At 35.6% G+C, this 12,410-nt stretch overlaps 1 protein-coding gene across 1 annotated transcript in view; it reads right to left on the bottom strand.

Moving 5' to 3' along the window:
* The window catches only part of LOC149076153 (sodium/potassium-transporting ATPase subunit alpha-B-like), a 50,405-nt gene that overhangs the window by 13,938 nt on the left and 24,057 nt on the right, over positions 1–12,410 (bottom strand). Inside the window, exons 8-12 of the mRNA XM_089242189.1 lie at positions 11,493–11,676; positions 8,999–9,171; positions 6,176–6,285; positions 4,263–4,477; positions 2,611–2,712 (exon numbers count right to left, since the gene is read on the bottom strand). Of these exons, the coding sequence (XP_089098315.1) occupies positions 2,611–2,712; positions 4,263–4,477; positions 6,176–6,285; positions 8,999–9,171; positions 11,493–11,676 (784 nt within the window). The remainder of the gene's footprint in view (positions 1–2,610; positions 2,713–4,262; positions 4,478–6,175; positions 6,286–8,998; positions 9,172–11,492; positions 11,677–12,410) is intronic.

Below are 12,410 nucleotides of genomic sequence, written 5' to 3'. Positions count from 1 at the left end.
GACGAGACAGGTCGGATGCTGTGCTCCGTCTGCTTCTTTTGACAGTTACTGCCAAATACCGGTCTTCATTCGGCATTGTAACTCGGGGGCGACCTGTACTGTAACGCCTACTGACATTTCCGCTATCTTGGAATCGTTGCCAAAGCCTAGAGATGACACTTTGGGCAAATAAATCCAAGTTCCTCGGATACTTCCATCTGAGTACGCCCACATTCCAGGCGGCCGATAATTCTACCACGTAAAAAATCATCCGCATGCGTCCTCTGTGTCATAAATATTCGCTTATGGCACTGAGCGCCTTACAGAACTCTTGTGAACAATTTTACTTCTTCGCCACCATTCCTTATATACCCCCCTCTTACACTCTCGTCATTGTGACGTACTATCGGCATCATCTGGTGGCTTCCTGAAATTTGCATATCATTCTTGCAGATGTGTGTGATAATTCTACAGGTGAAATTTCTACTTTAGATTTCGATTTCCGTGTGATTCTGAATTATTCTTAATTTATGGACATGAGTGTTTAATGAAAGTAAAAAGAGTCCCAAAAAAGCTTATTTATACAGTTACAAATTTACCGTACAAACAGGGCTTTACTTCCGGACAAACAAGTAGGGCATTTGCCCCTCACAATTTTATCTTCTAAATTTTAACAGCATGCATTCCTTAATAAACCAAACATATTTGATTCATTTCAGGGGGGATTCCCATGCTTCTCTTTTTGAGGCCCTGCCGAGTCGAAGGTCAATATTAACTGCTTTTTTTGCTTCTTGTTCGTCTTTGTCGTTGAAGACAGCTCTTTACACACACACACACACACACACGCACAAAAACACAAAAACACTGAATACTCCAAATAATCATAACTTCAATAATGACACATTCTTCTGATATTCAAATAACCTTGTTAATATATTACCCTCACCAATAATTGTACATGGTTGGCTCTCTTTTACCTTCCGTTAGGTTGAAGTTTGTGTACCCTGGTTAATCCGTTTCACGGATAACCCGCCTTTAGATGATCTAAATCTATAGGGACTGCAATATATATGCGACAGAATTGTAGTAACACAACTAGTCGGAGATGGTATTCGACTCTTTCCTTTGAATTCCAAAGTGCTTGCTTATTCTCGGCTACGTGAAGATGAGAATAAGCAATTGCGTAATGCTTCACTTAAAACTGATCTCCTACGTACACCAACGGCTTCATTCCTCACTGCGCCTTCGTTCCTTATTTTATTTGCAGACGCTAATAAAATGTTCCTGAACTTTTTTTACGAGTTCCGGTCGATTTCCAAACTCATAAAAGTTTCAAATTCAATTCAGAAGTTTTACGGCCCATCAAACTTTTCAAGGGATCAGCACAATCAAAATAAAAGACTTGACACGTGGTATCAGAGGCCTCACCATGGACTTGTATTACATGCAAGACACATCGACATAACTCGATGGAAGTATGTATTCACGTTCCTTATTCGATGATGAGTCAGTTCCTCTTTCAAGTCACGTCAACTTAGATTCAATAGATGTTTTGTGTCTGGTTGGTTGAAACTCATGTACCCCGGAGCTTTTTTTACCGGTCCACTGACCATTTCGAGAAAATAACTATCATTGGTAAATTAATTAAATAACTAAACATCAAATGATAATGAACATTGATTGCTCTGTTTGTGTCGCATTTCATGTGTTACGTCGAGTTTCGCATGATGCGGTGCCATCTGTGAGTAAAATTTTACAAAAAATTCTTATTTTTTTTGAAAGACGCAATCAGATAATTTTTTTTTATATTTTATATTGTATATTATATTTTATGAAAGAAAATTTCGATAAAGCGTGTACGCCACTGTATTTAGATTTGTGAGATGCTTAAAATAGATTTATACTAGTGACGCTGTGATTTGGATACGTTAACAGAGTAAACTGGAAGAAATTCGGAACTATTGAGAGAAATTATTTCAGACCTGATGGAAATTCATAACTGATAAAAAATAGTAATTTCAGAATTAATGAATAATTTCTAATCAATGAAAAAAATAGTTTCAGAATTGACGATAATTCATAATTAATGGGAAAAATAATTTCAGAGTTTTATAACAGATGAAAAAAATCAATTTCAGAATTTATGAAAAAATAATTTCAAATTTGATGGAAAAAATAATATCAGAGTTTATGAAAAAAATAATTTGAGAATTAATGAAGAAACATTACTATTAAAAAAATAAAAGAAATAAATTCGAACGATAATTAATCAGTTTTTTTTTCCAGAATTTGTAAGATAGGTAATTTCAGGGATTTAGAAAAAATCACATTTAAAATGAAAGAAATGTTTTCAAACATAATGAAAATTCATATTTAACAGCAAAAAATTAATTTCAAAATAAATAAAAGACTGCAAAATAATTTGGGACACCTGTTTAACTCTTTATGTCCTTGTTAAGGCACCTGTTATAGTCTTTGTGATTTTGGATGCCATCTTACAATTCTAAATACCTCAGTATAAGTTAATATCATGTGGGTTTCCATGGCAACCCACCCCCACCCCCTGTTTCAGTGGATATAAGCGTTAAATATGAAACTAATGTCGGGAAATCACGGAATCAAAGCTCATACCCTCTTCTATACCAATAACGATAGATTCCAAGTTGTCCTCCAGTAAAATGATGTCCGCGGCGTCTTTGCTGATATCAGTGCCACTGATTCCCATCGCAACACCTGTGAATGAAGAAAATTTGTGCAGAACAATAATAAAATCATCTATCAGATGTTTATACATATTGTATTGCGAAGATGTTTACACATAGTGATAGCATAGCTGCAAAACAAATCTGTATTTATAGGATTATAGAATTTGTGATAGTAAAAAAATTATACATGTTTATCGATGATACATAATAGAACAATAACATGAACTGTGCAACTTCAACATTTATTCATTTACCGAAAACTACACAAATTATGATGCAATCATGCAATAAATACAGATGCTTGAAAACAGTCATAAAATTGGTTTATTATATTACAGTATTGGATGTATACGTATAGTTTGGAGTATGGTCAAAATTATTATACAAATATTATACAGGGTGTAACTAAACTACTCCTACCAAACTACGCATACACCTCGTCCATATTGCTCTACGGAATTTCTAACGAATTGGTGCATGTTGGAATGTGCGCGTTGGTGTTGTGAAACTAACGTGATGTTTGTTTCTGTGTAATGCTTTATCTGCCATCAATTTTTCTAATTAGGAGTGAAGTGTAATGATTGGATATAGGTGTAACTAAACCGATCGTCAGAACTGTAAGGGGTTATAGAACTCGCCAAAACAAAGGACTTCCACCATACAATGTGAGATCGGAAAGCAAGCAGCGAGAGGGCGCTTTGCCTGGAATGAATGAAACCACGCCTTTGCAAAACCCGTCATTCAACGGCTATCCGTCGCTGATGTGACGCCTATATTGCAGCTGGTGGTCACTCATTTGAGCATTTGTTGTAATGTTTTCGATAATACAGAGATTCTTTTTCCTTTATTATTTGCCTTTACTGTGTTTTTCATTTTCAATCCGCAGGTGCCCTCTCTTGGATGGACGCTTGCTTTACGACTTTACATTGTATGGAGAAAGTAGTTTGTTTTGGTGAATTCTATTACGCCCCCCCCCCTCTTCCGCAGATCTGACCGTTAGTTTAGTTGCACCCTAAATAATGCAAGAAACTGACTTTTTGGAATTAGACCATTTTTATGTTTTTCATTCTGTTAAGCTTTACAAATCTAGTTAATACATACATTCAGGTTAGCCTTTTCAATTGCTGTACAGTGTTTACATGGAAATTTTTTGTTTTGTTTGATTTTATGTAAGTGTATTATATATACATATTCAAATGTTGATCAGTATATACTTATATAATGTTGTGATTGTACTAATAATTCCAAAATATATATATATCAGTATTTTATATATATATATATATTAATCAACTATAATATTTAATGTAAAAGAAAAGTTAAGCAAAATCAATTTCATAACTCTAACCATAAATTTACCAACTTTCATGATATGTGCGATGGTTGCAATTGATCTAACACATAATAATATTTTTATAGATCTACAGGATGAACACCTGTCCCTTGGAGGTTACAAAATGAATGTAACTTATTTTTATGTATTTTCTGTCTTACATTTTTTCGTTGTTCTACTTTTTGTCTTTTGTTCAGTTTGTCATGTTTCTTGTCCAATAGTTAAAAGAAAAATTTCCCACTTACCAACATCGGCTTGCCGTAACGCTGGTGCGTCGTTTAAGCCGTCACCCGTCACGGCTACGCATTCGCCAACCCTCTGGCAGCTCTCGACGATGCAACACTTCGACTGTGGAGATGTCCTGGCGAAAACGACTTCATTGAATTTCTGCAGAATTTGATCGAGCATTTTGTCCTGGTGTGCGTATAGCTCTGATCCAAGTATCACTATGTAATTTTTGCTAAAATATATTTAAAAAAAAAATTGATATCTCTCTACTATGGATATAGTATTTTCATTTTATTTTTGTTAAGTTCGTTACGACAGTGTAAAAATTTCGGTGCATCTGAAGACAATAGATTTAGATTGAGTCATTTTATTGAAAAAGAACACTCGAGGGAGAAAAAAAATATGTCTAACTGAACATTTTCACACAAAAACCTACTATTTTCCACACGGGATCGCAATTTTTCACGTTGTATCGATCACCATTGTCATCGGTATGGGTGGGCTCAACTCACATGATCAACGATTGACCGCTTGGGGATTGGACATGGCTCATTATTCTAGAAAATAACCTGATACTGGCATGTCATCTCCTATGTATCGTGATTCTCTGCAATTGCCTCCTCCTCCTCCACTTTCATCGAATGAATGGCGGTCTCGATTTATCAAAATGGATTGTTCTTTTCATTATTTGTAGCCCGGCAATTCGTTCAAATCAGCGAGAGACGTATCTATCAAAATGTGCTGTCAGTTGAGTGCTTATACATATTTATCTTGAGAATAAATGAAAGAAGTTTAAATATATATATTTTTTTTTGAAATACGGTAAAACCTGTCTTGAACGGAATCACGAGGGACCGAGATTTTTTTCCGTTTAACACGGGTTTCTGCTTAATAAAGGTTCAACTGACTTTTAAAAATTGACCTTGATACGGGGCTTATAGCTCCGTTTACATGTGCAATATTGCGGTGGCATTGGGAGTTCTAGCACCAGCTTGACGACTTTTTTTTTTCTTCGTAAGGAAAGAAATAGAAAGCAGTCATTGGTGAAAGTTCTCTTGAAGCGGATTTTAAACCCGCTTTTTTCAATTCCCCAAGTAAACGGGGCTTCAAAATGTTTGTGTGAAAATTTCCATTAATCCTTTCCGACTCAGTGTGTCCCAGTCTGGGCACACCTAAAAATTCCTTTTCCAAAAACTGAAAATAAACGATAAATAAAATGAAAATTCGTTGAGGGATTACTTTGGACCTTAATCAACACTAGATAATCCACGCAAGCCGATCCATACTCTTGGCCTGTGCTTATTTTTTGAAAACCCTTATTTTCCAAAGAAATGGATTCGAATTTCAAAGTTTTTTTTTATATGAAATGTATTTCTGGGGAAAAAATTATATGTTATTTTGTTGGCTGTACAATCTCTCTATTCTGTACAAGTTTCAACTTTTTACATTCAAAGCTTGCCTAAAATCGAGTTCCGAATTCAAGGTTGGGCACACCTACAAAATTAAAATGGTAAGTGCAATCTTTACAAAATTATACCTGCGTACTCCTTTAGCCCTAAATAGACCGCCTACAAACTTTTTTTTGTGAAATTCCAATTTTAAAGGGTAGCGTGCCGGAAAGGGTTTTAGGGGTTCCAATTTTCCTTTCCGTTTCCGCGTTAGCAAGTTCCGTTTAATCTAGGTTTATAAATATGTATTTTGGCACTGAAATCACGCGACCAATATTTTTTTCCCGTTGAAAACAGTTTCCCACTCAATATAGTTTGCGATGAAGACAGATTTACTGTATTATTTTGTTTCAGTTATTTAATCTTCAAGATTTTGAATGCCAATTATGTACGTAGTTTTTTTTTTTAAATACTACTATTATACTATTTGACTGTAAAAAGAAGAGACGATGGATTGGATTATATTTAAATATAGCACTTACTCCTTGATATCTTCTTGTTCTGATTTTCTTTTAGAATTTTCGGTGATGATACCGACTTGTTTTGCGATTGAGACTGCTGTGCTCGGGTGGTCACCGGTCACCATCATGATCTGTAACTCGGTAAATGTAGGTATAAATAAATAAATATTTCAGTTCAAAATTTACGTCATGATGACACTAACATAAAGCGGCTATTAAAAGTTATTGTATATAACTCGAAAAGATATAACTCGTTTTTATTCAGAAATTAATAAAATTAAATTCATGGAACAAACTTTAAGAAGTGATATAAGACACCTAAACAAGAATTTTTGATCATAGAATGTGAGATTGAATCGCAATAATAGAGGCGGTAGGAGATGTTTTTAGAGAGTGTCAACAGCACTTCACCAAAACAAATATATTTTTCTGATGGATTTGCTGCGATATGTGCTATCAAGCACTTGAGGGTGCATATGCATTGGATTGGAATTGGTATTTTATTTGGTACAAGGACCATCGAGGTTGTTTATGCCGCTCCAAACAATGATCAAGCGGTATAATGACTTGTGGTAGAATTTGTGTGAACTAGACTGCACTGTGGGAAGGCTTACCGCATTACAATACCCTACACCCTCGAATGGTGGATTGCACTTATTGCAGCAAATCACTCCGATAAATATGATGTTTGCTTTTGGTGAGGTGCGTTTGTGCACTCTCTAAATCTACCCTCTACCACCTTCACTATTGCGATCCGACCGCACATTCTATGACCAGAAATTCTTGTTTAGGAGTCATATCAAACAAGCTTACATCAGACAAACTTTTATCTTTTAAAGTTTGTCACATGGATTTAGAATCACCCTAAAAAGAAATAACGATGCAGCGTGTTGTTACGAGCAAAATTTATTAGGACATGACATGCTGGAACACTTCATTGAAATACAACAAACTGGATGCAAGTGTAGTTCTTGACTTGTTACACGCTGACATCGGGAGCCTCATCGCAATTTGGCAATACGACATTACATCCGAATCATTTTTGCGTATCCGAACATTTTTGGTCACTGGACCGATCATGGAGAGCTTCAGCCAGTAGTCGCATGTTCATCGGGTTTACCTTATTTTTGATGATGCCGAGCTATCTCGTCTAACTGGAAGCTTTGTATTTCAGCAATGCCAAGATATCTCGCTTGCTTAAAATCCTCTTATTTCGGCAATTACGAGCCCAGAGACTTTGTGAAATGATCTTCCTCTTCAAAAATGTTTTCTGTAAGCCCCGCCCCCCTCTAATAAACTGATAAACTGCAAGTGGGTGGAGCCATCTTTTGTTTATTTCGTGATAACAGAAGGAGAGAGAAGGTGTTTGAAACACCTTCTCTCTCTTTTTTAGGCAGCTTTTTTTTTTTTTTCATTCCAATATATCAAGGAAATGATTGTTTCTCTTTTGCGTAGTAAAAGAATATGGATACAGTAAATAGAATAGAATTATGAATCAATAGTGATTTTGTTCATAAACACTGCACTGCACTGCCAGCTATCATATGCACCACTATAGAGACACGACGTTGCCTTCCTTATTTGACGTATTGGGGCGTGAGACCCTGATGTATTGAGATGAGAAAAATTCGTCTCACTCTTTATACCTGCTCACCTGGGTCCATTTTCTGAAGTTAAGAGAGGCTATTAATGCCTCTACTTCAGCGTCTCACGCCGCAGTACGTGAAATAAGGAAGACGGGATCGTGTCTCCAGTGGTGTGAATGGTAGCGCTCTTTCCCGGTTTGCAATAGGACGTAGATTTAATTCCCGGCGGGGGAGCAGAAATAGGAAGAGGGTGACTATTTCTTTTCATTGGCTTTTACTGTTTCCGGAGTTTGCGGGAGAAAAAACGGTGGGGGAACATCACCTGCACAAAATTAAAAAAAAAAAGGTCTTCCTATTCTGGAAGACTTTTTCGGAATAAGACCTAAAAATGATGTGGTATTTTATACAGTTAGGTTTTTTCCACAGTATCATTTATAATGTGGATCAGTGAAAAGGATAAAGCCATGGAAAGGGTTAAGGTCACTCATTACTTATTCACCGTAAAAACTCCAATCTATCACTACAGCGGCGATTTACAGCCATGTTATTCCTGAATACTGCTGCGTCGTAATTGTGTTTTTTTTGTGGTAATAAATGGTGCATGTATGTGAGAGTCGCGCGAGTGCGTACGCTGCTATCTATCTTTCAAACTACAAGCGAGAAACCGACAGTAAATGAATGTTTTCAAAGTCACTGGATTATGCCGGATGATATATGGATTTTTTTTAACTTTTTTTAGGAAGATTCACATGAGTATAAATGTAAGAAAATTTAAGAAGTAGCGGAAATTCGACAGAATTTTCCCGGTAGAGTTTAAAACATAACACCGCTAATACCGTAGTATTATATTTCGGGAAAATAATGTCTCATAAAGCTTTTTAGAGACATTGATGATCGACATGTGGAGACTACTCATCAAAAATCAGCAAATGTGCGCGAAACAGTAAATTAGTTTTTATTAATTCACATTCCTTTCTGAGATGCATCGTAACCTCTCTGACACTCTTCACATGACATGAGAACACTGCCATACGGACATATTTCGAGTAAAAAAAAAAAGAATTTTCTGATGAGAGTATCGAAGCAAGAAATTGCCAATTCAAAATTCATATATAAAGAAAAAATAAATTTATATTTTACGATTAAATTAAATCTTGGGGGCGGGGGTGGACTGAAAAAAAAACTATTAAATTTCACTTCATCAGCATGTTCATAAATTGAACTTCATTACGATCCAGTTTCAAAATTATGTGCTTACCTTTACCCCGGCCTCCCTGCATCTGTGGATGGCACCCCGAACTCCACTCCTGGGTGGATCCATGAGCGTCATCAGTCCTAAAAACCGGAACCCGGTTAATGGAAAATTTCTCTCGTCCAGATCGAATTCATGGCCTCCGTTGCACTCTTCCGGCAACGGGAAGTCGCAGAATCCTATATAATTAAAACCACACATAACTGAAAAAATTCGATGATCCACGATCAAGATGCTTCGAGGCAAATCTTTTAATCTTCAGTCTTTTGAATTAAAGAAATCACATCGAAAATCTTGAAAAAAAAAAACCCCACAATCCACTCAAATTAAAACCACTCGTCATCGTATTTACGGAATTCGTTCTCTTTCAAATATGAAGACCGAGATCAATGAATGTGATAATCATAAAAAATGAGTGTTCTCTCATCAATCAAATAACTATTTAATATGCAAATAAGTTAATAACATAAGTAAAGGTTATCAAACTGAGAGACGTGTTACCCTGTAGAACGTTAATGTTTTTATAACTAGCTACTCAATATAATAAGCTTGTTAAATTCTATTTTCATAAGAACAGGGCATTGGGAAGTACGTCTAAATTAGCGCAAGGCCGTCTTAACATATTCTTCACCGCTCTTCTAATTCGTGGAGGAATTTTTTAATATACATTATATATATAGTATGATAACTGCTCACTTGAATAACATGCTTGAGAAGTTTCAAAAAGATTGAATATTAATTTAGAATGTTTTTTCTGACTGACTGTCGGAGGCGAATGCATTTTCTCATATCGTACCGAGTCTATTGACGCCCATAAGTTTCCCAGTTCGATGCTGCTCCGTACCAGCTGGATGAAGAAGTCGGGCGTGTGAGTGTACGCGTAAGAGTGGTGTCAGAAAATATAATAAAATATACAGCTTGAGCTGTACTCAGGGAGTCAGTATAAATTAAATCAATTGCAATCGATTAATAAAATATGAATTCGACAGGTTTTGTCTAACTTATGGAAAAATTGGAAGTTGGAGAGCTAAGTTAAGTCCGAAGGAGAGAGGTCGAGAAATCTCTACTAGTTGTTATAATCTGCAGGAAAACACGGATTACGCCACTGCCCGCGTAAAAACCCAGAAACCCGTTGCTTTTGGCGTTCTTTGGGATGAAACCTCTTAGACTGATGTGCTAGAGTGGTTTTTCTTATGAATTAATTTAAATTTTTGATTAAATAACTTTTTGAGTAATTTAAGTATTTCTGGTGAAATAAGTGAGTTGCTTTTTCTCACTGCAGAGATTTTTTTCTGACCTCAGAGTATTGAGCCCTAACTTAAAGAATTGAGTAAGTTTTGAATTAGAAATATGGTGAATATGAACTTTGGTGCTTTCATCGGAGGACAACACTTGCTGTCGAACTTTCAGAGGGTTTTTAAGGTTTCTTCAAGGAGAAAGTGCCTCCGGGAGAAGTGTGCATAAAATTTAGCAATAAAATTCTGGAAAAAATTTCAAGGGAAAAAGAAGAACATTGCCTGCATCTTATCTTGGCTAAAAAAAATCGGATGAAGTGAATTATTTCTTCACAAAAAAAAAGTTGAAAATTTGAAAAAAAAGACTTGTTGAAATTTATGTTTTTAATGCATTTTTTGAGAATCAAAAATATTAAAACATTTTGAAAGTTTCAAAAAAGTGAATGCTCGGGTCTGAAAGGGATTAATTAAATTTATTTAATTTAGGGAATTAGTAATTATGATTTTGGGAAACTTCATATACCACGTGACAAAATGTTTTAAGGAAAACTATTTTTTTTATTTTAGAAATATACATATTTCTGCTCATGGTTATGGAAACAAAAATTCCAGATCAAAAATCAAAACAAAATTACAAAAATTTCCATTTTTAAGGAGCATAAAAAACCAAATTTCCATATTAACAAATTTAAAAAAAACACTATGACACTCATTAGACCATTTAGTTTCCAAAAATGTTAATTTTATACAAAAATTTATACGTGTCGTCACCGCCGACACGTGCGGTAAGAAAAAAGTTATCAGAAATGAGAATTTGTTCCTCTCATATAGAGAAGCATTAGTCCATACTAAGTAGATCAGTAATTAATGTGTGTAAATACAAATATTTTTTCCTCATATAGAGGGACTTTGAAGAAAATCCATACTGAGTACATCATTAACTAATGATGCAAAAGAAGAGAAATAGTTTTCATATCAATTATTGAATGCGTCAATAATTTAAATGTATTTACTGGTAAATTTTTACGAATACACTGCTATCAATTTTTGAAATTGAAAACAAAATAATCACACAGAAACCACAAACATTGAATTTTTGATTGACTATCATGAAGATCCATTCGAATACGGGTAAAGTAGGAAAAAAATCCGATGGTATGTATGTCTTATTCAATTTAGATCATGACTTTGATGACACGAATCCGGGAGAGAGAGTTCGGAGATTCTTATACAGAGATAATTCGTATCCGGGAAAGCTAGCTCACCGATCACGATTTCGCCTACAGAGCCCAGAGTGTGGTAGGTGGTATGAATGGAATTCCTTAGGTCCTCGTCGAGGTCACGTTTTTCGCCATCGATTAGAATTGTAGAACAATGAGAGAGTATCTCCTCTGGAGCTCCCTTCATACACAACAGGCATCGATCGTCGGGCTGAACGTGAATTGTTATCTGGAATAGAAAGAATCACATATCGAGAATATAACCGTCATACAAGGAGCTGACATCGGTAAGAGAGAGAGAGAGAGAGACGCACACGTACAAGGTGGCCATAAAACAAGTTGCCCTGTTCGGAGCCTTCTGTTGCTTTTATCAATAGTCTCATCGATACGAATATTTTTACACATGTTTTAGTCGGCCCTGTTCAAAAAATATCAACGACTGTAGCACGTGATATTCGATTTAGCGAGATTATGCGAGGAGCATTTTAATCTGCATGTCACACCACCGCACTAACGCAATCGACGTTCACTATAACGACTCCCTTTGTTCCACGGAAAAAATACGATATATTGGGAGGTCGTTACATCAAACGTTCAAAAAAAACTCAACCCTTTAATGCTTACTATTAACTCTATCTGAGACGTCGGTCATATAGGTAACATGCAGTTTTTATTTTAGTTAGTAATCTAGGGTAAAACGAATTAATATTTAGGCAGAATAAGAAATTTAAAGATTCGCCCTGTTATAATGTAAGCAGTGGCCGTAAAAATGCGCCAGGTTTGAAAATAATAATGAAATTGTAGTATTTGATTATATGCTCGAATCTATTAACCGAATTCTACAATATATAAAGCAAGGGTTCTCTAATATAAGAACTTTACCTTTTCAACTCCAACTTTTTCAGCCGTGACTCAAAATCAATAACAAGATCAGGTTCGCGACCCATAGGACTGTTTGCTGTT

Source organism: Pholcus phalangioides, unplaced genomic scaffold (assembly GCF_987345545.1).
Source record: "Pholcus phalangioides strain wild (caught in Gottingen) unplaced genomic scaffold, Ppha-v1.0 ptg000015l_1, whole genome shotgun sequence".
In the NCBI taxonomy this organism is placed as follows: Eukaryota; Metazoa; Arthropoda; class Arachnida; order Araneae; family Pholcidae; genus Pholcus; species Pholcus phalangioides.
The sequence above is the reverse complement of the archived record's forward strand: the minus strand, read 5'-3'. Positions and strand labels throughout refer to the sequence as shown.